We start from the raw sequence: 25,704 nt of genomic DNA, 5'->3' as shown, positions 1-25,704 counted from the left end.
ACTTTGTGAGTCTCATGGAAGGTCCCTGCAAGAGAACCTCGCCGATGACGCGTCCTCCGACCTCAGTAATGTTATTTTCATCTGCTGGGATCGTGCGATGCGCGCCTGTATTTTGTCAGAGATTGCAGCGTTAATGAGAGAGCGCCGCCTTTCAGCCTCGGTGAGTCGTTTTGAACGTACTAATTGGAGATTATCCACATCGGAGGTCATATTTCTTTTTTGAGGCATTCGCACAATGGCATTGTGAGTATGCAACCGCTCCTACTTGGGCCTGCTGTGCTGTGAAATAAATGAATGAATGAATGAATGCATAAATAAATAAATAAATAAATAAATAAATAAATAAATAAATAAATAAATAAATAAATAAATAAATAAATAAATAATTAAAATAAAATAAAATAGTCACTAAGGGGCTGAATATTTATAGAAGAGTACACATACGGCGGCTTTATCAAAGTGCCGAGTTGAAAATTTATTCTCTTCGCGCGCACAACGGCGCATGCGAGCGATCTCGCAGTAGTAATAACTGCGAGGTTTTTGCGTGCCAAAACCACGATATGATTACTAGGGGCGCCGTGGTGCGGAGGGCTCCGGAAATTTCGACCACGTGGGGTTCTTTAACGTGCACCTAAATCTCAGCAGGCGGGCCTCTAGTACTTTGTCTCCATCGAAATGGGGCCGCCGCGGCCGGGATTCAATGCCGCGTCCTTCTGGTCAGCCGTCGAGAGCGATCTCCTTGTTGCAGCCGCTCTATTAAAGCTCTCCAGCGCCCCTTAATCACCTGGGATGGGGGCGCAAAGTCTGCCCAATACTTTTACTAAGTCGGACTCATGATTGTTTTAAGAGAAGGGTCATGGCTACGCAGATTTTTGGCGATAGTGGCGACCGAAGGCCCCTGATATTGCATTCCAAGAACTGTCCCCTTCCCATCTTTCCTCCCGAAAAGCCGGGGACCAAAGGCAGATCATTGTGGGAAGCATCTCGTTGCTTCGTTTTCATATCTTCATTCGTCGAGAAGCACGTGGTCTTTCGCACTCGACCAATAAGGGGGGGGGGGAGCTGCAATGAAACCCCCTTCCTCTCTCCACTAATGGAGAACCCTGCGCCCGCCTATGGCCCTTACAGTAATAAAATTGTTCCGTTACTAAAGGCGCGACGCGCGGAGATATAATAGTATAGAGACCAAGTGAATCCAACAGACAATTAGGCCAAGGAAGGCACAGGGGCCAGCATTTGCTGTCCTTAACTGTAGTATAGTAATAATGACGCAAATTGAAATGAATTAAGGTGGACGAAAAAGTTCACTTTGTTTCAATTTACGTCATTATTACTACGCTACAGTTAAAAACAACAATTACTGGCCCCCATGCCTTCCCTGGCCTAAGTGTCTGTTGGATTCACTTGGTTGCGTCTAACAAAGAAACGAGCCCCTCGAAAAAATTGCCCTTCTTTCTTTTATAATTGGTGGGTTTTTACGTTCCAAAACCACGATATGATTATGAGGGTCGCCGTAGTGGGGGTCTCTCGAAATTTTGACCATTTGGTGTAGGTCAGAGGCATGATTCTATAAGGTGCACCTAAATCCAAGTACACGGGCCTCTAGCATTTCGCCTCCATCGAAATGCGGCCGCCGCGATTCGATCCCTCGACCTTCTGGTCAGCAGTCGAGCACCATTAACACCACCGCCGAGTATTGGCGCACGGAAATACTGTCGGTCAGCGCGTAATCGCTCATGATGTTTTCTTTTTTAGGGGCGAAGCTCCTTAGGGTGTGGGTCGTTCCCTCCTCTGTAGTAGTAGTCGTAGTAGTAGTATGTAGCCACCTCGCCCGATCGGCAACGGGCGAGGTGGATCGGCAACGGGCGAGCGCCGATCGGCAACGGCGCGAGGACCCTGCCGTACGAGAGTTAAATCACACTAAAAGACATACTTTGCGGGCGATATACTCTAGTGAGCTTTCAACTTTTCGTCTTAACGTACATAATAAAGAAATTATTTCTACGAAAAACGCAAAGCACACCTTGAGCAAGATGTTTGGTTTTGGGACGCTAAATGGGACCATGAGGCGATGCGAAGCCGGAGCACTTGCACAATCGCGTTCCGTTGGCTTTCGTTGGGCATGCTACCGACCTCGCGTCGTGGAACGCGAAGAGGAACGCTACGCGCGTCGTGTCTTCCCTCTAGCCTTGCCGTTAATTCTCACAGGGCGAGGGGGGAACGCGGTCGCTCTTGGCGCGCATACTCTTTCGCTCGGGCATAGCTCGGGATCGGACACTTTCCTTGCATCTCACCGATCACAAAGCGGTGATAATGAAGGGACCACGTAAACCAAGAGTACAATAAAAGTTTGATGTTTAATATATACACGGTGTTTCACACTCTTTATATGATGTACTGGGCGAATTTCACCGAAGAGTTTCACGGTTTACCGATGATTCCCTCCGAAGCTTCGCCCCATGCACTCATCATCATTAACCCCGTGGATATGCTGTGATTTTTTATCTGCCTGTCGCGTCGTTATCCTGCAAAGGTTCGCACGATTGAATCGCTTTTTTTTTCTTTTTGTGACGTCACTTGATACGTTTACACTCCCCGCTCTAGATGCAACGGCATGACAACATATTCGAACGTAATAACTATGTCATTCGCAAATGCGCCGCCTCTTATATTCGACCCAAGACTATAGACTAGACTCACGTCCTCGTCTTATACGTCGTTCATTTCCGAGTCTGTCCTCGAGATTCGTACAGATACCACTCGCAATTACGGCAGCTTTCCCCTACGACATCGCGAATCTCTGATGCGGCGGCCCTGGGCTTATCTCGGCTATAGGGAGATGTCGACGAGGCGCGAGATGCTTTCACCAGCCCGGCCGGAAACCTTGCGCACATGTGGACGCGTATAATCAACGCTCCGATTACCTTGGTTACCAGCCATTGTTGAACATTGCCTTGGGACGAGTACGAGGCCTTGCACACTTGAAGTTATAACACGCAAGGCTACGGTAAGCAAGCGTACGGGAGGAGAAATTCGGGTGGCTGCCGGCGGGCGCAGATAAGATCGAGAAAACGCTCGAAGCATGTTCGGGAGATCACCTTATAGAGGCAATCGCGTCACGTCGGCATCTGGGAATTCTCGAAAAGACCTCTTACGCTGGAATTGTTCCTCAGAGAAAATTTCGGCCAATCGAGATGCTGATTCATCATTGTTGATGTAGACTAAATAATGGTGCAGATCACTTAAGAACTCCAACTATTGTGAATTCGGCCCCTCTATAGCTCCCGAAGAGCAAACTGTTTCGTCTTCACCTTTACAACTACTGCGACCAAACATGCTCCGTTTCATACATAGCGTGCAACGCTGGGGAGGCTATAGCAAGACTTCTTTGGGCTGAGTTCACAAAAAAAAAGAAGTAGCTCCCAACAAGTACGCGAAATTGTTCTTTCTTTATCCTGACTAACAAGTGAACCCGACTTCACACCTTAAGAAGAAACAAATCGTGGTATACAGGGTGTTTCAAGAAATGTGTCCAACCTTCTCAAAAAATCAGGAAAATGCGATATTTGCTCGGGGCTTCCAGAATTGCTTTTTCTGTAGCGGCAGGAATCTTAAGGTAGTTAAGGACGTAATTTAGGACAGTAATTAGGAAAGTTACATTAATTAACTTTTTAATTAGTGGAGTTAGGTGATTGTGTCAAATGGGAGAATTGAAGTTCTTCATGTGAGGAACCCATCCAAGCTTTGAGATTTCGAAAAAGCGTCCTCTAGTAATTGTTGTGGCGTAATGAAATTCAGCGAAATGCAACGGCTTTCAACAGCGAAAGCCATCGAATTCGGTTGAATTTCATTACTTCTTAATTATTACTAGAGGCCACTTTTTCGAAATCTCAATGTTGGGATGGGTTTCTGGCACGAAGAACTTCAATTCCCCAATTTGACAGTCACCTAACTCCGCTAAATAAAAAGTTAATTAATTTAACTTTCTTAATTACTGTCTCTAGTCCTGTCTCTAACCATCTTAAGATGCCTAGCGCTACAGAAAAAGTCACTCATTTTGGACGTCTCAGAAGAATATGGCAGTTGCGTTCTTCCATGTTTCTGTTTAGGTTTCGCCATTGAATTTGGTTGAATTTCATTACTTCGTAATTATTACTAGATGCCACTTTTTCGAAATCTCAAAGTTGGGTTGGGTTTTTGGCATGAAGAACTTCAATTCTCCCATTTGACACAACCACCTAACTCCACTAATTAAAAATTAATTATATTAACTTTCTTAATTACAGTCCCAAACAATTTCTTTGACCATCTCAAAATCCCTGACACTACAGAAAAACCAAATCTGAAGGCGGCAATCAAATATCGCATTTTCCTGAGTTTTTGAGAAGGTTGGACACATTTCTTGAAACACCCTGTACATTTATAAGTACGCTGCTTCTAAACATTTCGCATATTGTTTTTTTTACGTGTAGTGATCCTATTTTTCTCCTGTACTCGTCCGTATAGCGCTGTAGTCTGTCAATTATGAATTACCACCAACTCGCCCATGTTTCACACGTCCCACCTCCCTTCATTCCCCATCAGCGGCTTTGGTGGAGTCTTACTGGGAGATTTATTCTGACCAGCACTTCTACTCAAGACTAGCGCTAGCTTGATCGCATCATGCGCTATGAGAAGGATAGGGCTCCTTCGCTGTTATAGTGAGGAGGCAGCCAAGTGCCATGTGCGTTGGTCCCACTGTTCATAACGTTGGCAATAAAAGTTTCTGCTACCTGAGACTTCCTCAGACTAAAACGTACCCTAATCTGGTCACTCCTGACAGAATTAACACTGAATGTAATCTGTCTTCAAGATGTCAGGACTGCAGTGAAAACTTAGACCTTGAACACCTACTCTGGCGGTGCTCTGCGCTGATCAGGGACGATGAAAATGGTGAATAAAGGTGACATATGATGCCACGAAGCTCATCAAAAAATGATCTGCCTTGGGCTGTGCGGAAGGCCCGCGAAGCGGCAAAGAGTTTCGTCGTTTCTGTCCCGACGTGGGAGTGGCCCGCATCGGTTCGACCTTTCAGATTGACCCCTTTGGACTCAATAAAGGTTATCATACCATGTCATACCACTATCTCTTGCAGTGCCGCTTTACTTTACCGATTTAATTCAAGATTGTGGGTATGTACCAATGGGATCATGATCATATCACGGGCGCTCGCGACACGTGCTTGCAGGTGCTTACCAGCGGCGCGTGACCTCGCCATTCGTTGCCTTTCGCTCTCCAGCAAGACAAAGAAACCAGACCATGGACGCCGCGTCGCTGTTGCCTCTGCTGCTCCAGCTTTTCCTGGCAGCCGAGTGCGCTCGGGCAGCCACGTACCTCGGTGACGCGCATGTGGCCGAGGGTGACAGCTTCTTCGTCGCCTGCGTCACCGAGCCGCACGTCTCGCCCGACTGGCACAAGGACGGGCTGCCGCTTCCATCTTGGGGCCACTTCCTCTTCCACGAGGACCTCACCGATAACGGAGGAAAGGTGATCCCCCTACGACACGGCTTGGCTGTAGTTTCGTCCACTGCCATTTCTTGGGTCACTAATCTGGACCGTTGTCAAACTCCGCTATATCTGTAATCAGGGCTTATAGTCGGATACAACTTCAGAAGTATGCGGCCTTTTCTTCTCAAAGGCGGATGCACGCAAATTTGCTCCGATGGGAGTGGATCAAGACTGGCGTTATGATCCGGATGGCCGGTGACTGCGTCTTCGGAGAACATAGGCGAGTGCATGACAAGGACTATTTCTTTAGTCGCAGAGGCGATCGGCTGCCGCACTTCGGTCATCTGGGCGGGGACTATCCGGACTTCTTAAGTTGTATCCGACTATAGCCTCCCTTTGTTCAAGAGTTTTCCCAACTATACTCAAGCTCCGCCCCAGGTCCCAACCCACACATGCTGCTTGTGTGTTTCTAAGGGGGCGGAGGAAGATATTTTAGCGTGCATGTATTCCTTATCAATGCGGCTCTGTACCCCACAGTAGGTTAATCTTAGTGCTTCACCGTGCAGATGAACACCTTGTATGTTGCGCACGCTCAGCCTGGCCATTCAGGCGACTACTCCTGCGGTATCAGCCTCCGTGACGCTCACCGACTACGCGTGCTGCCGTCGTCATCTCCTGGCAGCATTCTTTCGAGGAGAGACAGCCAGCAAGACTGTCATCACCTGGTTGGTGTTTCATTGACATGTACATACTGTCAAGTGTCTCGTGGCATGGAGTTGCTGTCACAGCTGTTGTTCGGAGCGAGTATTTTTAATGGGTTCGTTCGGCCTTGACGTGCATAGAATTATGACCTGAAACACCACGCGTATGTCAGCGAGCAACACGCTGGCGAAAGTTGAAAACATAATTTAGGAACAACAGAGATGTTGCGCGAAACGATGCGTGGACACGAGCAGGCACATAAGCACACCACACCACCGCCAACCGTACAACTTCCTTGTGGTAGCGCGTGGTCAGCAGAATGAAGCCGCATATTAGTGTCGAAGTTTGGACATTTTTGTATGCCATTTTGTAGGCTTCTTCAGTGTGGCGCAACCGGCACAAGAACTAAGAGGCTTTGCTTTCTGAGAAAACCGTATGAATTTCCTTGTGGCTTCCGGCTACAAACGGGTGGCTGTCAATTATCCCTTTAATAAGAGCATATAGAAGGAACACGGAACAAGTGTACTCCTATTCATTTTCTACGTCCTTGTACTGGTCGCGCTACACTAAAGCAACCTTTAAGAAATCATAGGGAGCGCACTGCACCGACAATCTTTGCAGTCTCCGAACAGGTCACTGGTGATATCGTGCGAGCTATCCGGCACGGGCCGATCGGTGACTTGGTACAAGGACGACGTGGCGCTGCACCAGGGTCTTCGCGAGCGCTACGTCGTTGAACCCGGACGCTTGGTCGTCAAGGACGCACGGGTCTCGGATGCTGGCATTTACACGTGTCTGGGAAGCGGTGGCGCGGGCCTCAGCGTTAGCGTGGCCGCGCCCATCGCCATAGAACCGATGCCGGCTTTCCAGAAGGCCAGGGTGAGTATAATCACTCAGTGTAGACAGCTCGGCTAGTTGGTTTTGCTAATAGCTATGTAACATGATACTCGCGAAGGAGGACAAGGACGAGTAGAAAAACACCAACTATGCCAGTTGGCGTCTTTCTACTCACTGTGACCCTCCCAGATATATGAAGTTGCATATATCTGGGAGGGTCACAGTGGCCGCGCAAATCTTCCGAACGAAGGCTACAACGAACGGAGGCTGTCATCTTTCTTCCAGGTGAACAAATCGTTCAGCATCCTGTGCAATATCGACACCGAGCCCCCTCCCCGCGTCTCGTGGTTCCTGGGCGATTCGCCACTGACGCCTTCGGATCGGCTTGTCCTGTCGCCCGGAAAGAATGGCGTCGAGAACGCTAAGCTCACGATTCGCCACGTCACTCCTCAGGACCGCAATACGTAAGGACCTAACCTAACCCAAATTTTTGGCAGAGTTTCCCACTAAGACCGCCAGGGGGGAACGATGGCGCTGGAATTGCTGAGATTACGTGGGAGAGACGGGCAAACAGTATACGTCGATTTATCATAATAGTGCTTGTGGCTTAAAAAGTTGTTATTGCAATGCTTACAACGGTGAAAAGTACCTTAGTGGCTCAAGTTTCGAACGATCTCACTTCTCTAAATGAAGAAAACAAAAATACTCTGCGCACGTACACTAACACTAGGAACTGTTTTTGTAGCGGGATACTTTGTTGAAAACGATCATTTGCGAAGTCGCAAAAGCCGTTTGAAGCCGCAAAGGGGAAGTTCACGTGCTGGGTGAACCACTCTGCTTGTAGCTTCCGTAGACAATGCACCGCTGTTATGTACGGTGAAAAGAATCGACTCGACTGACGTGTTCGTAAAATGAAAAACTGGCATCCACCTGGTCGTATATGAGAGGTACAAAATGCGGATTGGTTAATTTTCTCTGGAATCCAAGCTTCTCCTTTTTCTTTCATTAAAGAGAAGGCTCACATGTCCCGTCCTACTTTCTGGGTGCTGGCTGCAGAATGTTGTCTTGCATGTTGGGTCAATCCCGGAACTGGTACACATCGGTCTCTGAGATTGCGCAAACCGACGTGACCCGGGAGGGAACCAAGATGCACCGAAGTCAAAATCGAGCTCCTTCTCAAACTATAGCGTGTAACAAGCGCGGACGAAACATGAACAGAGCACGGAGGAGGCTCATGATCGCTAATCGGCAAGAACAGCCTTCCATAAAAACTCAGATCAGGCTTGGAGTAAATATTCCCACATCGCCTGTGATCCCCATAATTATTTTAAGTATATTTTGAGGAACCCATAGGGAGATTATCTTCAGCTTTCTTAATGCTAATATCAGGAATACACATAAGGGTGTGTCCAGATAAGATCGAACACGAGGTCCCGGTCACCATTCCCGATTGTGATGAAATTTACTGTAGGCCTAGGCATTACACCCAGAACAATGGTTTCGCAGTTAGTTTTGCAAAAAAAAATTATTGTTCGCCTGAAAAAAAATATACAAATTTCGGCCGCAAAAAACGCTTTTCCGCCAATTTCGCAATTTCTGAATTTTGAGCGCACCTAGGGAAAAAACGGTGCACTCCTTCGTCACAATATTTATTCCCCTTAAAGAACAAGTGAAATACAATCTTATTAGTCTATTATTTCCCTTGCTTGTCGAAGCACTTTTGAAGAAAAAAAAATCGCAAACTTGGCAAGTCGCACAAAATACCTGTATTTCAGGAATTTATTGCTGCAAGCAAGTAAAGTGAGGATAATAAAAATCGCTCCATAAATAACTTTGATACTTTCGCTCTCTTTTAAAATAATTTTCATGGTTTTATCGCGTTCTCTTTCACTCGATAAGTGGGCTGAAACGTAAGTGATTTACCAAAAACGCCGAATTTTGAAAATGTTTTTCTCAAAAAGGCCATTTTTAATTTTTTTAAAAATCCCTCTGATTGAAGTCAAGGACGTCGTCTACCATTCTTCAGGAAAAAACGTTGCATTATTTTGGTTGCTAACAAGTTATAGTGCGTCAAATGTGACCATGCCAGCCTAGCGGCCACGTCGTTTCTTATGGGCTGAAACTCGGATATAAGTTGCTAAAAATACTTGTACGTGACATAATCACAAATCAGCAGCTCCACACCAACAAATGCGCAGTCCGGTGTCATGGTTCAGCAAGCTTTGTCTTGGGATCAGCCGCCTGACAAACCCGCCGCAGCAGCCGCTCGATGCTGCGGGCACTCACATTACATGAGTTCCCCTTCGACTGCGGATGAGCTCCGCTTGAGCGCCAAACTACGCTCAGAGGACAAACGAGAGAATGAATGCATCACTGTGAAAGTTAAAAGTCGTTAAGTGCTAACAAATGACATGCAACGAAAACTCTGCCGTCAATTTCCCAGTGAGCGCCTTCAATACAGCACGGATGTATTTTTTCCCCTGCTGTTATGCCCGAAGCCGCATAATATCGTGATAAACGCTCGACTTGCGTTGAATATTTTTTCTGCGGAGGCACAGCAATACAGTATTGTAAAAGCGGTTCTTCGATGAAGTAAAGGACTTGGACACACTTCTTTTCACAGCCGGCTGACACAAGTGTTCTTGCACAGGATGAACAACTGCAGTTCGAGTTGCTCAACCATCGGAAGCACGTATGACAGCTTTCTTTAGATGTCAATGGCTTTCGTTTGTGTCATATGTTGCTCATAGAATGAACCTAATTATCTTTAGGCCATCAGAAGAGAGAAAGCAACACATGAGCGCACTACTGGAGGCGCTCACTGGGAAATTGCCGGCAGAGCTTTTGTTGCATACTATGACATTTGTTGGCACTTAACGGCCTTTAACTTTCACAGTGATGCATTTCTTATCTGATTCGTCCTCTTAGCGTAGTTTTCACGCGCAAGCGGAGCTCATCCGCAGTCGAAGCGGCACTCATGTAATGTGAGTGCCCGCAGCATCGAGCGGCCGCTGCTGCGGGTTTGTCAAGCTGCTCATCGCAAGACAAAGCTTGCTGAACCATGACACCGGGCTGCGCATTTGTTGGTGCGGAGCTGCTGATTTGTGAATATGTCACGTACAAGTATTTTTAGCAACTTATATCCGAGTTTCAGCCCATAAGAAACGACGCGGCCGCTAGGCTGGCATGGTCACATTTGACGCACTATAACTTGTTAGCAACCAAAATAATGCAACGTTTTTTTTTGCACAATGGTAGATGACGTCCTTGGCTTCAATCAGAGGGATTTTAAAAAAAATTAAAAATGGCCTTTTTGAGAAAATCATTTTCAAAGTTCGGCGTTTTTGGTAAATCACTTACGTTTCAGCCCAATTATCAAGTAAAACGGAGCGCGATAAAAGCACGAAAATTATTTTAAACGAGAGCGAAAGTATCAAAGTTAATATGTACCGATTTTTATTATCCTCACTTTAACTTGCTTGCAGCATAAATTCCTGAAATACAGTACTTACCTGTCACCACAGGTCGGCAAAAATAGTTCCAGCTCGCTTAGACTCACTTAAGGAATACATTTTGCGCTTAGGGCTCGCTCGGACTCAGCCTCATTAAACATTTCGTCAACCGGACTCAGACTGTCTCACCACAATTTTCTCAACCGGACTCACTCGGACTCAAACTCGCCAAAATATTACTTATCCGGGCTCACTCAAATACTCACGAGACTCCTGGCTCGATCTGAGCCCGAGTCTGCGTGAGTCTACTCATGAGTGAGTTTGCCGAGCTATGTCTATTGGGATAGGATTTTCGCAGAAATAGATCCGCTGGCATACTCCTGTTCAAGAGCGTCGTTGCAGATGACCATTTAATGTGCTCTCAATTCCCTCTTCTGCAGGTACACATGTCGAGCTGCGCATATGCACTGCAGCGATCGGCTTGCCTCTCAGGTGTCCACCCAGCTGCTGGTCAGCGTCCTCGCCATAACCACCAACGAGGAGCACAAGGGCCAAGGCATCACCATCGACCCGAACGAGCCGTTCGTGCTCAGCTGCGACTCGGGCCAGGCGAGCGTTGCGGTTAAGTGGGAGAAAGAAGGAGATGGCCCCATAGCCGAGGACGACCCGCGGCTCAAGGTCCTCGAGAACAAGACCACGTGGAGCCTGACCGTCGAGAAGCCGACCCCCAAGGACGCCGGCAAGTACAAGTGTACGGCCGGAGCCGAAGCGGTCGAGATCGACGTCTTCTTCAAGCTGGGAGCCACGATGAGCGAGCGCCAATCGACCGCACCCTCGGCCTGGGTCGAGGGCAAAGAGGCGTACATCGCGGTCGCCATCGTGGGCTACCCCAATAAGTTCACGCTGGCCTGGACCAAGAACGGCGAGCCACTGAAGGTCGACGACCGCGTGACGATCGAGAAGTTCGAGGAAGTCGATGACGCCTTGCTCCGCTTCAAGCCGCTCACGACGGAAGACGCCGGCAAGTACGTGTGCAAAGTGGACAACGGCAGGGAGCATGTGGAGTTCGAGCACACGGTCGAGGTGAAAGGAAAGTACGCGGCGCTGCTCCCTTTCATCGGCATCTGCGTCGAGGTGGCCGTGCTGTGCGCCATCATCTACGTGGTGGAGAAGAAAGCGCTCGGTGACGCCATGCGGGCGCCGGCGGCCGCTGCCAGCGCTTCGGAGCTGCCCGCAGCGGAGCACGAGGCGGCCGAAGGAGCCGCCGGCCATGCAGGGGAGGAACACGAGGCCCCGCCAGCGCCGGAGGGTCACGAGGCTGAGCACGCGGCTGCTGACGCACCGCCGCACGAGCCTGCTGACGCACCGCCGCATGCGCCTGCTGGTGTACCGCCGCACGCCCAGTAGTCGTCGTGAGTTCAGGCTGCAGGGGGCACTCGAATATAGTACATTGACTATAATAACTCCTGGTGCCCTTTATCGCGGCGCAGGGCAGCTATCGAAGAACTCAATAAACCTGACTCTGCACTACCGACTTGCACGTATAGTGCAGTCTTGTCTCGTGTGCTCCGACAATGAGCACAGGTGTCGGCGTGCAGAAAGTGGGAATGCGTACGATACGACGAGCATCTGTAACAGTTAAACGAAAACCGTTCGTCGAGGCGTTTCCTGGTATTTAATTCACCATGTGCGTGGCGAATGGCGTCGTTGGCGAGAAAGCTCGGTCTTGCTGTATGCACGCACGGCTCACCGCTACAACACGGCAATCTGTATTTCACAAGTGTGCTGCGGCGTTCCATCTGCAGCCGTATCACAAAATACGCCGTTTAATGTATGAAGCGGGCTACTGTTTACTGACACCTCGCCTTAAGCGAAGTGAGAATGACGCATATAGAATTGTAGTGTTCGCATCTTCGCCGCCTGGCCTGGTTACGATAACCGAATCGCTCATGTTTTGTCTGTTGTTTTTCATAGCACGTGTACTTGCATTGCGCTTATAACTTCAAGTGATTGCTTCTTGAGTCGTCCTCGCTCAAAAAAAAACGATAGCGTATTCGATTATAAGCCATTTTGTGTTGTCTCGGTGGATTAGGCGACTAAAAGCCGATAATCTCAATGGATCATTAAATAATTTGCTGTTCGCTTCAATTTGGATTGTTGTCGCGCCTTCATAATGCCACGCGCATTTATTGCTTTACTTTTATGTATTCGTGTCTTATGCACAAAAACTGTTAGCACCGCACGGCGAAGACCGCGCCGCATTGTTTAGGAAGCTTCGCGATTGTTTGAGATATCTGTTAAAGGGACACTAAAGGCAAATATTAAGTCGACGTTGATTGTTGAAACAGCGGTCCAGAAACCTCGTAGTGCTACGTTTGAGCCAAGGAAGCGCTTATTTTGAAATAAAATCGTGTTTTAGTGGTCCGCATCTCGTTAGCGCACTTCAAATTACCCGCCTGAAAGCTGTCTTTTGCACGTCACTGTTGCCGTGGCCAACGCGCCTTTACTGCGCGGCGGCGTGCACTGGCGGCGTGCACCACTCGGGCATCCGGCAACATCACATGCATGCGGCATTTTGTCGAACTTTCTGTCAGAGCGACTTTCACGAGCGTGCAAAACACACACGGTACGCGATACCGAAACTACACTGAGACGCAACCGCATGAACGAAGCCGGGCGCCGGGCGAAGCGCAGTTTGGCGAAAACGGAACCTTTGAACCACGTGCGCCGTTCTCCATGGCAAGGCCAAAGAGGTTCTTTTTTCCAAGAATCAAACAGAAACGAACAAGCAGAATTTTATTACGTCTCTTGATTCACGGAAGGTTCTCTTTCATCGCAGCTATTTGATTACTAGTGATCAATTGCAGTCAGACTGTCTGACGTGATCGGGATCATTTCCAAAATGTCCCACTCGTGGCGCACGCCATGCGATACATTTAGCTTAATTTCTCGGTAAGTAGGGCACTGCTGTTGATAATATTGCCGTTTTAGACGTTGTCATACATTAGCTTTCACTCTGACATAAATTATTTGCCTTTAGTGTCCCTTTAAGATTACGCGCAGGAAGTTTATTCGAGAGCTTACGCGAGCACTAGCAATAACGCTGGAAGGATTCATGACTGATGTATATAGAAGGGGACGCGTTCCGTCGAAGATCGCGTTATTCAACTACCGACGACTGTGCTTGAGGCTATCGTTGCACTGAGTGTGTCAATTCTTTTCTTTCTGGGCACAAGTTCGCCCGAATAAAGAGTTTCGTCTTGAACAGGCCGACTGCTGCCTTCTTCAACGTTACCACCACGTGACAATATAAGTGACGCACACAGGCGTTTCGGCCTTAGTTATATTCCTTCAAGAAAATATTTGCACGTTTTCAAGAACCGCTAAAAAAACAGAAAGCTTTCGCTTTTTGTGTGTGAAGTGAGGAAGGGGTGTCGTCCAAACATGCATAAAGGAAAACTGCAATATGACTCGAGGAAAATATCTTTTATTAGGCGCCAACCGGCGCAGCGAGTAAAAGAGTACGGTGTACCTACAACTTCTACATATATATACGCCGAGTACGAGCAAAAAATATATATACATTTCGTTAATTTATTAATTTGTGCTCTAGAATGGATGACACGGCCATAAAAAATGCCGTGAATATATGCTCACATATGTACATCGCGTCTCGGTTAATTAAAAAAGCGACGTAAATCCGGCAAGAGGCATATAATGACTGGAACACTCGGCCACACGCCGCTGAGCTTGTATATATGGCTGGAAGGAGGGAACTAGATGATGCAGCTTCACGGGTGTGTCCGCTGGCAGTGGGTACAAAGAGGATCTCTTGTACAGCGGCGTCGCCAAGTGAAGAATATAAGCGCATCTTCTGACTTGTCGGTCTACGCGGACGAAATTCCATGGGCGTGGACATCGTTTCGAACTACGCATAAGTTTGTTTATGTACAACGTATCTTCCATCTATTTCGATATTTCGTTTACAAGCGTCGCAGCTCGCGATGTCGTCAGCGATGTTGCAGCTACTTGTGCTTGGAGACCCGAAGGTTGCGACAGCGAAGGATGTTTAGGAACGCTACCTCTTCGCGCCCATCCTTTCAAAGCTATCACGTGATATTTCATTGCCCGGCTCTGGGCGTGGCGGTGTCACCACGGCGTTACACTCTTGCGTTGACCAATACGGGGAAGGACGTTCTTGATTCTCAGTCTCGCGAGAATTCGGGGACGAACGTGAGCAACGCCATGGCTCTGCGGCTGGATTCCTCCTCGGTCGCCTCCTCAGTCTTGCAGTCGTCGTGACCCGTGACCGAGGAGTGGTGGAAGGACGACGCCCCGCACCTTGGGCACAAGCTGCGGCTTCGAGCCGCTGCTGCGAAGAAAACTCGACTCTTCGATGCCGCGCACGCCGTCGCAAGCGACGTGCGATCTGTGACGCTACATCAGAGACGACGTCGGCCCGCCAGCTAGTCCGGAAGGAAAGCCTGACGGTCCAAGTCTAGAAAGAGAAAGAAAGAAAGTGCATTTTAAGCGACATGTCGTAACCTAAACTGTAATTGAGGATAGTGACTTGAACTTAAGAAGCTACGGTTGTTGACCCAACTAAGTAAAAAAAAAAAAATGCGCCCTTACGGTTAAGGGGTATAACTGAATCTTTGGTGAGGACGAATAAATTTTTCTTTTTCGGTGACCTTCTTCGGCAAGCGGACATAATAATAGCTGCGAGTTAATAAATTAACGAAACAATCAATCAAACGTTGCGTATACTACGGAGGCTCCGTGCGCATTCCTTTCATTCGTGTCTTCTGCGAAACTGTACTTCTGCTGTAAAAACTCCAAAAGTAAGTTTGGATTTTTGCATGGTCGACAGACTTGGACAGCCTATATGTGAGGTGCAAGAGCATGCATGGCAACAGTACCCAGCCTTACATTTTCAAGTATGTGTTGCATTTAACGTGAGTACATACACTATATTGTAACATGCGAGAAGTTCAAAATCGGCGAAACTCAGATATGGTATAAGGTACTAGATGCAATGAAAGATAACTACACCGCAAAGTCATTAGCAGTTACGCCGCAATATTCAAGCTACATGTGATGGACTCGAATGTGCTTCCGTAGAAAGGCAGCCCGCTGGTCTTGTTCATGCTGTTTATTGATGATATATTCAATATTCAGAATGTATTCATTAGCCAAATCTTACCGCGCCAACCTTTTCTGCGTTGTGAGGCAGTCCAATAGTGAGCACCTTATCATTAACAAAAGACATTCGCTCTACATTTCAGAACAACCCATGGGCGCGCGTGTGCATGCCGTGCATTGATAGTTTGCTCGACTTATTAACTTGGAAATAAAGCGCGCACAAAATACGACACTTGAATTAGTTCCATTCAGCACCCTCGGCCTGCCTATCTTAGCCACCCAAGAATTTTTCCGCGTGCGCTCACGACTATGATAGGTTATTCTTAACAATTCGCTGAATTCTCTACGCGGGAAGAAATTGGAACTGTAATGGTCGTCATTCCAGTTCAATGCTTCCACCCTCCACCCACGTTCGTTCTGCGCTCTTAATCTGCTCCCTCTCTCTACGAGATGCCATAGTGACTATAGCCTCTCAGTGCGGCAACAGTTTCGTGCTCTCATAAGTGTACGATACATTTCCTCGAGAATCTCTAATGACATAACGGCGGAGTTTTCGAAAACGAGACACGAGTCTATATTTCTCTCCACTCTCTCTCTCTCTCTATTCTACCAGCACATCGCGCCACACAGCTGAGACGCACACGTGCCGTCGTACGAGCTCTCGGAATGAGCGTGTGGACGCAACTTCCTTCCTGCTTTGCTTCCTCCTATCGCCGCCGCCGCAGTTGCCACATTTCCTCGTAGGTCGCCGTATACACGCCTAGTATGTATCCACGCGCCTCGAGGCCGGCTATAGCTAGAGCGACGATACTCAAATTCGAGAATGTCGCGTAAGTTCCTTTACCCCGAAGCGATGCAGGGCGATAGCCTCTCTCCCGCCAACACCGGGATTTCGTTTATATACACCGTCGATGATGCAAGCGTTGAGTAACAGCGGCATTGCATCTCTGCCGGCCTCATTTGCTTGCGTGCACGCGTTGGTGACGATGAAGGGCGCCAGCTACCGCGGGACGACGCGGCCCGTGCTCGCGGAGACCTAAATATAAAATTTTTGCGCCGGTCGAAATTCATGTCGCGGCTGGGAAAAGGGTCGTGTTAAGTGATATGCAAGCAAGATGCAGTTACGCAAGATGCTGCGGGGGCTGTATGCGGTATAGTGAGTCCAAGTGCCGTCGAAAAGCGCAGCGACAGCGGTGACACGCCGGAAGTCCAGTTTTTGGGTGTCGCATATAGAACACGCGTGAGTGCGGTTACTGCGCGTGCGCGCAGCTGTGAAAGTTCACTGACCCGTATGCGTTACACTAAATAGCCAATCCGTTTCTGTTGTACTTCAGAAACCATCGCGCATTAAACGAACACGAGACAAGATGAAGACAGGACAAGCACTTCATCTTGTCTCATATTTCTTTAGTGCGTTATGGTTTCTAAGTACGACGAGCTACCAACACGCCCAAACTGCACCCCTTCCGTTTCAGTTGCAGGCAAAGTATGTGCGTACTATCTATAGAAGGCTAACTCAATGTAGTGCACTAGTTTCTTGAAAGTCGTGGCTCCAACTAGCTCAACATACAGGCCTGATTTCAGCAATAGAGAGTTTTAGTGCCGGGGCCCCAAAGCGGCTTACGCACGCAAGCCCTTGCGTTCCTTTGTATTCTCCTAGGGTGTGGCTGGGAGTACAAAGGAACGCAAGAGCGCGCACGCAAGCGGCTTGGGGTCGGGCACTAAAACTCTCTGTATAACGGCGTGTAAGGTGATGAACAAAATTATACGGTAAAGAACGATAACTGTATGCACGTATAGCCGTGAGGAATGGTGTGCAAAAAACACCTTGAAGTTCGCCACGAGCTTTGTTGCAACCGAATTAGCAACTGTAAAAGTTCGCGGCAAATTAAAGCGCTAACAGCGATGTAAATTACAGCCAGAGATACACCGAGCAGGCTATCAGCAGGGATCCGCGGTGCATTGCACCGGGTCGATTTTCGACGAGTCGAGTTTTCCGGGTAATTACACCCTCGTCGTTAACCCAGCTTCAGTAGCTTGCACTCGTCCGCACCCTAAGACCTTCCAACGAAGTAGTATCATCCGCGCTAAATCGAGCGGCACAGTCTATATATATAGTACGTCGCCGCCGCCGCCGCCGCACCGTGATCATCGTCCTCATCGGCATAATCGTACAAATTGGACTGCTTCCCAGGGCAGAAGTCTGAGCGATCCTAACGGCAACAGCACATAAGCAGGCCGCCGATTTTATTGACAAAGTTCGGCGCGAAATCCACCGCTCGCCGCCGAGGTTCACATCGCAAGTTAATGCTTCGTGCCATTTATACAGTACACAGCTGGAGTTAACCCAAACGCGCTCATCTATCTAAACACTGCAAGAGGTTATATTCACCGATAACACGGCGAGCCACATCTTTCCCTAAGAAAATGAAAAATTCCTGAACGCGAAGTGTCGATGGAGCCAACGTATCGACAAACTGTCTTCTCAAGGCTGCGAAATGTTTGCTGCTGCCAAATTCAAGTAAATCCGGTATAAGTTGAGTGAAACGCCAGCGTGGGTGCGTGCGTGCGTATGTATGTATGTATGTATGTATGTATGTATGTATGTATGTATGTATGTATGTATGTATGTATGTATGTATGTATGTATGTATGTATGTATGTATGTATGTATGTATGTATGTATGTATGTATGTATGTATGTATGTATGTATGTATGTATGTATGTATGTATCATGGACAGTCGACTTCTAGAAATCTAGACGCAGCCGATGGAGCCCTTAGACAGCGATGCGGAACAAAGATATCGGGAAGATTAACCGCCTTCTTCTAACACTGAACCGCACAACTGACCTTACGCGAGGGCCAAACTTGCGATAACCTTCATATTATTACTAAACACGCAGGAAAGCAAGAATGATGAAATGATGGACCCTTCGCCAGCTTTATTGCAATCCGCGAATCTCAGGGATAAGCGGACGGACGGCTACCTGAAAGAGTACCAACATTCTATTCACTCAGCGATGTCTGAAAAACGCTCATAAATAAAACATCAGTGCTTCTAATCTCCCAAAGTAAGGTTCTCTCTATCACCTTGCTTTCCCATAATAGCCGTTCTGCGTATACGCTGCCCTGTTAGCCTTATCGTTCGCGAATTCAAAGCAGGGCGTCAGACATCGCCCTTGACAGCAGCCATTCCGGTGTACTTGAAAGTTACATAAGAAGTGGGTATCACGCAAAAACACAAAATAGAGACAGACGGATCGACAGGGCGAGAGAGAGAGAGAGCAAGAGAACGCAGAGAGAGGAACAAAGCTGCGTGAACGCTGAAAAGTCGGGGAATTCTTCAAGGCTGCCGCTTACGTCATTAACGACGTCACCGCGGCTACCGCGCTGAGGCGACCGTATCTTCCGAGACCAGACCGGGCACTTCGCCAGGTTAGCAGTCGACGTCGGGGTCATTCCCGCGTATGGAACTTTCACCGGCGCGTAAACAACGCGAAGGCGTCCGTTGCGGTCCAGAGTAAAGGCACATGCTAAAGCTGAGGCCGCCAACCGCGTATAGGGGCGTATAGGGTTATATGCTGCGCCACTGGCGTTCTATATTAAAAAAAAAAAAAAAAAAACCTTCCTCGAAGTTCGCGCATTTTCCAGGAATAGACCAAGGGCGCTGACAGTATCGCCAGATAGTCGATGCCGAAGATAACCGAGAATATATACGAAGTATATACCTGTCCGAGCGGTGCACAGGTCAATGGTACCGCCTTCTGTATGGTTAAAAATAAACAATGTTATAAATTAGAAGACCGGGTAAGTGCGAGGTCGACGCCGTCACCTCGGTTCATTTATAGCAACCACCTGCTCTTGCTGCAAGCAGGTGGCCGTCAGAACTATATTAGCGATAACACGCATGAAGACAGCACACGAGCTGGGCATAATTAGCTGCTGTTCTGCTTCGTGATTTAGTGAAGGGCAGAACGGGGGCTATATAGACGGCCCGTAGTGTCAGGTTTTGGTTGACTGGTGCTAGTCTCGTTAATTGCTCGTACGCGGAACATAAATGCGCTGCTTAAAGGTAATCGGAAGGCCTGGGCACCGTTTTAAGCAAATTACGAAGAAGTGCCGACCGACTGCAGTAAGAGAGCGCTAACAGATGGACTTGCACGTAGGAAGTATTCTACAAGTGCAGCATTAAAAAAACAACAACAACATAGCATTGAAAAAGAAAAAAAAAACTGTATTGAACTTTTCGGCTGCACTAAGTGTCTTAGCTAGTGTTGTCGCCGACAAGACCTCAATTAGCGTAGTCGAAGCAAAACGTACAAAGAAATAAGTCAAAAGTGAAAAGCGAACCGCCTTTCGACCTGGAAGCGCAGATCATCTACGCGAGGCCTCTCGCCCTTCATAACCTTCGCACTCGCTTAAAGCCTTCGTTTCTCAAGGTAGCCGGCCTTATCGTGGGAGACCAGCTCGAGATGCGCACCTAGTACGTTCCGGCCAACGGCTACATGTCCGTAAGACACTAAGTGATATTCAGAAGCAGGAAACGCTCTCTGTTTCAATGTTAATCATGTCAACAACAAAGTGACCCTGCAAGACGAGCAGACCTCTCGGCAGCATCAGCTAACGCCGACTGCGCGCTGCAGGAGGTCACTGGGCAACTGTATTTACGTGTGGTGCAATCACATAACGGTCGGGCCGGTAAACACTGAGTGCACGCGGCAAGATTACTGAGTTGAACCGCTTCGCCTGGGTGGCGCTCGATAGCCACGTTGTCTTCGTGTATCTGAAGCACGTCCTCCGCGACCCTTCACGCGCACGTTTTTGTCAGTCAAGCGTTTACGCACTGCATTGACAGATGAAATGCTCAATTCGCTAGTGCGCGGAAAGTTCATTTGTAGCTGTCGCATAGTTTCTCATTACAAGCTGTAAACATGACCTTGCAGCGTGATGGCGCCCACTGTGGAGGTCGTCGCATAGTTTCTCATTACAAGCTGTAAACATGACCTTGCAGCGTGATGGCGCCCACTGTGGAGGTCTGCTGCGGAGCACAAGGACGCGTGTTCTATGGCCTCCTCCAATGACGGCGTTCGTTCTGGCACGTAGCTCCACAAAACCCCATAGCATCAATCAATCAATCAATCAATCAATCAATCAATCAATCAATCAATCAATCAATCAATCAATCAATCAATCAATCAATCAATCAATCAATCAAACAATCAATCAATCAATCAATCAATCAATCGAAGTCACGACATTGCGCGACCACTGTTCTCCGTTGATAACATTGGCCATCGGGCGTAGTACACGTACGGTCGTTAACCAGGTAAGATACGCTCTCGCTATAGCGTCCTTCGACCGTAAACGGACCCGTTTTCTCCACGCATTTCTTCACCCGTGTATCCTGCTTAAGTTACGCAACCGTAACTGTCAAGGGCTAATTCGTGCATTCGTTAAAACGCGTCTCCTTTCTTCCTTGTCCTGCCGTTTGGTTACGCTAACTTCCTTCACAACTGCGAGCCAACGAGGGCATTGTTCGGAGCAAGACCGAATCGTGCGTACCAGAATTCGTGTCAGAATTGCAAGTTTTCTTTGCTTTCTTTTTTTTCCGGTCTCGTAAGGTCGCACCCGGTCTTGCGCGCAGCCGAAGGCGCATCGCTTCGCTCGTGAAGGAGGCATGGCGGCCACGCGCTTCCGCGTTCGGCTATAAAAGGAAGGAAGGAAGTCAACGCAGCAGCGCGTGTGTGCGCGCTCCTGTCCACGGCGTTGTACGCTTCTCCGGAAAAGCGGGTCACTCGTAGCGCAGTGGAAGAAGAGACAAGCAAAAGCGAAGAACGCGCGAGTTATGAGTGGACAGGGCGCGAGGAAAAAAAGGACTCCGAGACACGCTAGCACTTTCTTATCCTCGGCGCATAGCCACGCGGTATACACAGCGCGGCAGGCTTTCAAATTACGAGCGTTCGAAAATAGCGTCTGGTTTCCGAGGTCGCTGACGTCTTCTTGTCAGTCGAACACTGGCTTCACTTATGTGCGCCGGTTGTACCGCTTCCTGGTCGCTCTCAATGGAACATCAGCTGATGGCGATGCTCTTGAGAAGTGACAGCCCGCTGGACAACGCTCACTTTGCCACTATATTTTTATAGATACCACCGCAAACAACAACTGACGGTCATGACCAAGGGTAACGAGTCTGTTCTCCTCACCCCCGTGCTTTGACTTTGCCTGTAGACGATATACGATCATGTTGTAGCTGTGGTTAGGTGCCATAGAGTTGCTGTAGAGTCGAGTGTATGAACACCAGTGAGATCTTTTTAATAAGATAACTTTAAGCTTACCAAATTGTTTCTCTGTAGCATACCTCAATCTAAAATATGTCATCACTTAGGCGTTAAATTCGGGTAATAACGTTTTAAGGCTAAAAAAGAAACTATGCCACGAGGTTACTCTGAAAGAGGACGTTACGGATGGGCGTATCTTATTTCGTAAACTGTCCATTTCAAAACATATTTAGAATATAAAACAATTTAATTTCTAAAACAAGGTACCGCCCGTTCCATGGCCGATCCCGCGCGGTGGGTTGCGCCAGGTCACTAAGCGACAACCAACCAACCAACTTTGCTGAAGTATGTCACTGCTCAATACAACTATTGTGGGTTAGCTGGGAAGTCTTTGTCGCGTATTTCTTGCTCACATCTTTTTTTTTTTATTTTTTTTAAGTATAAAGCACTACTGCTCAATTTTTTTAGACGGCTCGGCTTTTGTTGCACCACAATATGTATCGTGATACAGTTTCTTTTATTTTTATTTACCACAACAGCCTAAGTTTGCATCGTTAGTCACCGTTCACTCAGAAGATTGATGTACCAATACTTGGAAACCAACCCTTTATCCAAAAGGTGCGGCGCTTGTGAGAAGAGGAGTACAACGAGGCTGCGAAAACGATCGACAATAGGTGACGGTCGCGCTCACTCCGTGCGTATCTTTTTATTCTGCCGCTTATGTTACTGGCAGGTTTTACGGTTTCGAAGACATACTGAAGCAGGCAGGGATAGATGCCCCAATAAAGGACTCCGAAATTGTCTGAACATCAGATTTCTTCTTTAATATTATGCCTAAGTCTACGTACACGAACATTCTCGCCCTTTGTTACCACTGAAATGCAGAACCCGCAACCAGGCGTCAAACCCATGACCTTAGTGCTCAGCCTCATAATAAGGCAAGAAGACCACCGAATCGCCGCGGTGGGTAATTCGTTGAGAAACGCTGTGCAGCTATTGGCAGCCACGAATTGTAATTCTCTGAACGGAAGCCCGTTATTAAGATATCAAGCTAAACATTCATCAGTACTATAGTATTCACAAAACGTTCTGACGTTTGAACTGCTTCTAAAATAAAATGCCGGCTACAAGCGATGTTAGAAATATGATCGGAGTAGGTAATCGGACAATGCAGAGTAGGATCTGCAAAACACTTTCTGATGCGGCCCTAGTTCATTGTTGTTATACTGCACTTGCCAAACTGGGCGCGAGCGGCCCTCAGTAGACTTGTTCAATGGGAGCGTCGCTCGTTCGCGTTAACTGTTAGCGTAAGCTGCACTAAGCCGCGAGTTGCAAGTGGCGCTCCGAGGCAGAGAACTGAATCAGGGTCACCAACAGGCTTTGACGGCGTTCAGGGCCCTACATCACTGACCTAGTTTACAAATCGGACACCCCTGGAAACCCTGACCAGACAACACCACACGAGGCCATCACGATAGTGGTTAAACGCGCCATCGCGATCGCTATCATCGTCCTTGGTGCAGGGCGAATAGGCATAGGCAGAGTTCTGCTTTGAATACATGGAATTCCTGGCCACGTTTTCAGTTCTACCACGCGAAACAGTTTATGAAAGGTAGTCCTGTTCAGCTCCTCAAAACCCTTCGGGTTTGTCATTTTAGTTCTAAAGTATCTCTTACGTTCACACTTCAATGTTTTATAACTGGGCGCAGGAACGTTTAAATACACCGAGACTGAATGGAAGCACTAATATGTGTTAGTAGTGAAGATACTCAGGAAAAAAATTATATAAAATACATCGCTTGACAACACGCAACAGCGTCATACACCTCTAACTTTTTTTTCTGCAACAAATACATATTTTGAAAAAAGTATTCAGTGCTCTCACCTGAAAAATCTAGGTCAGACTCGTTTCTTCTCCTGTTGTATTGGCCTTGCTTCATACAAGCGCCAAGCTGTGCAGCAGAGAGTCGGTCTGTCCCACTGGGCAGGAACCCTGAGACATCCTGAGAGTGGCCAGCCTCGAAAGTCCATAGTAGTGCGCCAGGGCACCCATAAGCACGAGCACGTGGAAGATCTGGTGACTCTGGAAGGCCAGGTCGCAGCGTCCAGGGAAAGAATCGCTCAGGAACGCGGCTCGCGTAGACGCAACAACCGCTCACGTAGATGGCCACCATGAGCAGGATGTACACGAAGGAACTCTTGTACATGAGGTCGTTCCAGCCGTGCTGGATCCCGTAGTGCGCAGACGGGAGGACGCCGCACACTAGGGCGAAGCTGAAGAAGATTCCAGCCCGAAGGGCGCGATATCGCGCTTCGCCAAACTTGTGCGACAAAGATACGCGCATGGTCAACAGACCGGAAGCAGTCACTAGGAGACCGTAGACTAGCCGCTTGAGGGGCTCACAGAGGAACTGGAAGTAGAGCCACGGATAGAAGGAGCCCAGAATGAGCACCGTGATGCCGAAATAGTCCATCTTGCAGAAGAACTTTCCCACTTTCGCGGAGTGGCAGTTGAACGTGTGGTACGTCGTCGAAAGAGTGAGGCACAAGGCAGCCCCGGCGAAGTAGATGCCGAAAGCGAGACAACCCGCCCAGTCCAGGGCGAGAACATCAGACCGGAAAAAGTGAACGCCCAGCGCTAGGAAACCCAAGGCACCGAGAAGGTGCGTCCAGATGTTTCCGCTTTCGGTATGCAGGCTGAAGATGGAGCGCGCACACGCACGCCAGCTGTACAGCGGAGGCCTGTGGTACCTCACGAGGTACTCGTTGTTCTTCAGCCACTCCGGAAGTTCCGAGTGCGAAACGAGCGTCAGCCTGGTTCGTTCCCGGCGCTGTGCTTGGCTCAGCGTGTAGCGACCCAAGCTGCACTGAATCTGTTTGTCGCTGGTAGAGAGGACTGAGTCGACGTCCGTCTCGCTCAGCTCGTCGCTGAAGAAACCGGAACTGCCATCTTCTTCCTCGTCATCAGTCGCACTCGTCGTCCGCGTCTGAGCCTCCGTCGCTGTCCGGAGGGGACACCTGGATGTCCGGAAGGCCGCTCCGAAGCACGCCTTCCGCCCACTCGAGCACTTTCTCTTCCACGGGCACCTGGTCGGGAAGGTCGGACAGGACTCCTTCGTCCTCCTCGGGAAGCAGGTCTTCAACCCTCGACTCTTCGGCGGGCGGCACTTGAGGTCGGTTCATGCACCTGACGCGGTGCACGACGCTCTTGAAGAGCCCGAAGACGCGCGATACGGGTCCGGCCACGGGTCCTGCCACAATAGCCGGCTCCTCGAACGCGACGTCGTGACAGCAGCGTTCGCCATCGTCGACCTTGCTGGGGACCTTGGACACCGTCTTGCTGTCGCGAGGCGAGAGTCGCGACGTGGCCGTGATGCGGCACCGCAGGTGCACCTCGGGCGCACCGCATCGTCCCTGTCGGACGATGCCGAACTCCACGAACTTGCTGCCATCTGAGGAGAGGTGGATCTTTGGTGAAGAAGGTTTCTGTTTCATTCCGGCCGCTTACAAACAACAAGTACGCGGTCACTCGTCCAAAGAGGCCTGTTTTCGCTGCGGGATTAAAAACAAGAACACTATACGCGCTGGCCCCACGAGCACCCCCTCTTGTCTCGGCTGCGCTTTCTTTTCTCACTGAACGAAAGAACCAGGCCGCTACTTGTTATAGAGGCGGCCGGGAGGAGAGGAGGCGACGGCCCAACGGCCCTCGGGAAATAAAAAAGAAAACGAAATCCAAGTAGCAGAGAAAGCAGTTGGGTGGGATAACGCGGCTACGTTCGTCCCATGTACGCACACACAGACAG

General features: G+C 48.7%; 2 protein-coding genes across 2 annotated transcripts; one reads left to right on the top strand and one right to left on the bottom strand.

The window, feature by feature from the left end:
- Nucleotides 1-5,298: 5,298 nt before the first annotated feature.
- Nucleotides 5,299-11,885, top strand: LOC119381532 (hemicentin-1). The gene is made up of 5 exons (XM_037649307.1): nucleotides 5,299-5,526; nucleotides 6,054-6,212; nucleotides 6,811-7,068; nucleotides 7,312-7,490; nucleotides 10,919-11,885. The coding sequence occupies exons 1-5, from the start codon at nucleotides 5,299-5,301 to the stop codon at nucleotides 11,883-11,885; spliced, it is 1,791 nt and encodes a 596-aa protein (XP_037505235.1).
- Nucleotides 11,886-13,950: 2,065 nt separating this feature from the next.
- Nucleotides 13,951-25,396, bottom strand: LOC119381531 (adiponectin receptor protein). The gene is made up of 3 exons (XM_037649306.1): nucleotides 25,136-25,396; nucleotides 23,787-25,080; nucleotides 13,951-14,976 (listed from the first exon to the last, which is right to left on the bottom strand). Exons 1-3 carry the CDS (start codon nucleotides 25,394-25,396, stop codon nucleotides 14,945-14,947), a joined length of 1,587 nt encoding a protein of 528 aa, XP_037505234.1. The 3' UTR covers nucleotides 13,951-14,944.
- Between the last annotated feature and the right edge of the window lie 308 nt (nucleotides 25,397-25,704).

The sequence above is a fragment of the Rhipicephalus sanguineus genome, chromosome 2 (genome assembly GCF_013339695.2).
Source record: "Rhipicephalus sanguineus isolate Rsan-2018 chromosome 2, BIME_Rsan_1.4, whole genome shotgun sequence".
Classification (NCBI taxonomy): domain Eukaryota; kingdom Metazoa; phylum Arthropoda; class Arachnida; order Ixodida; family Ixodidae; genus Rhipicephalus; species Rhipicephalus sanguineus.
The sequence above is the reverse complement of the archived record's forward strand: the minus strand, read 5'-3'. Positions and strand labels throughout refer to the sequence as shown.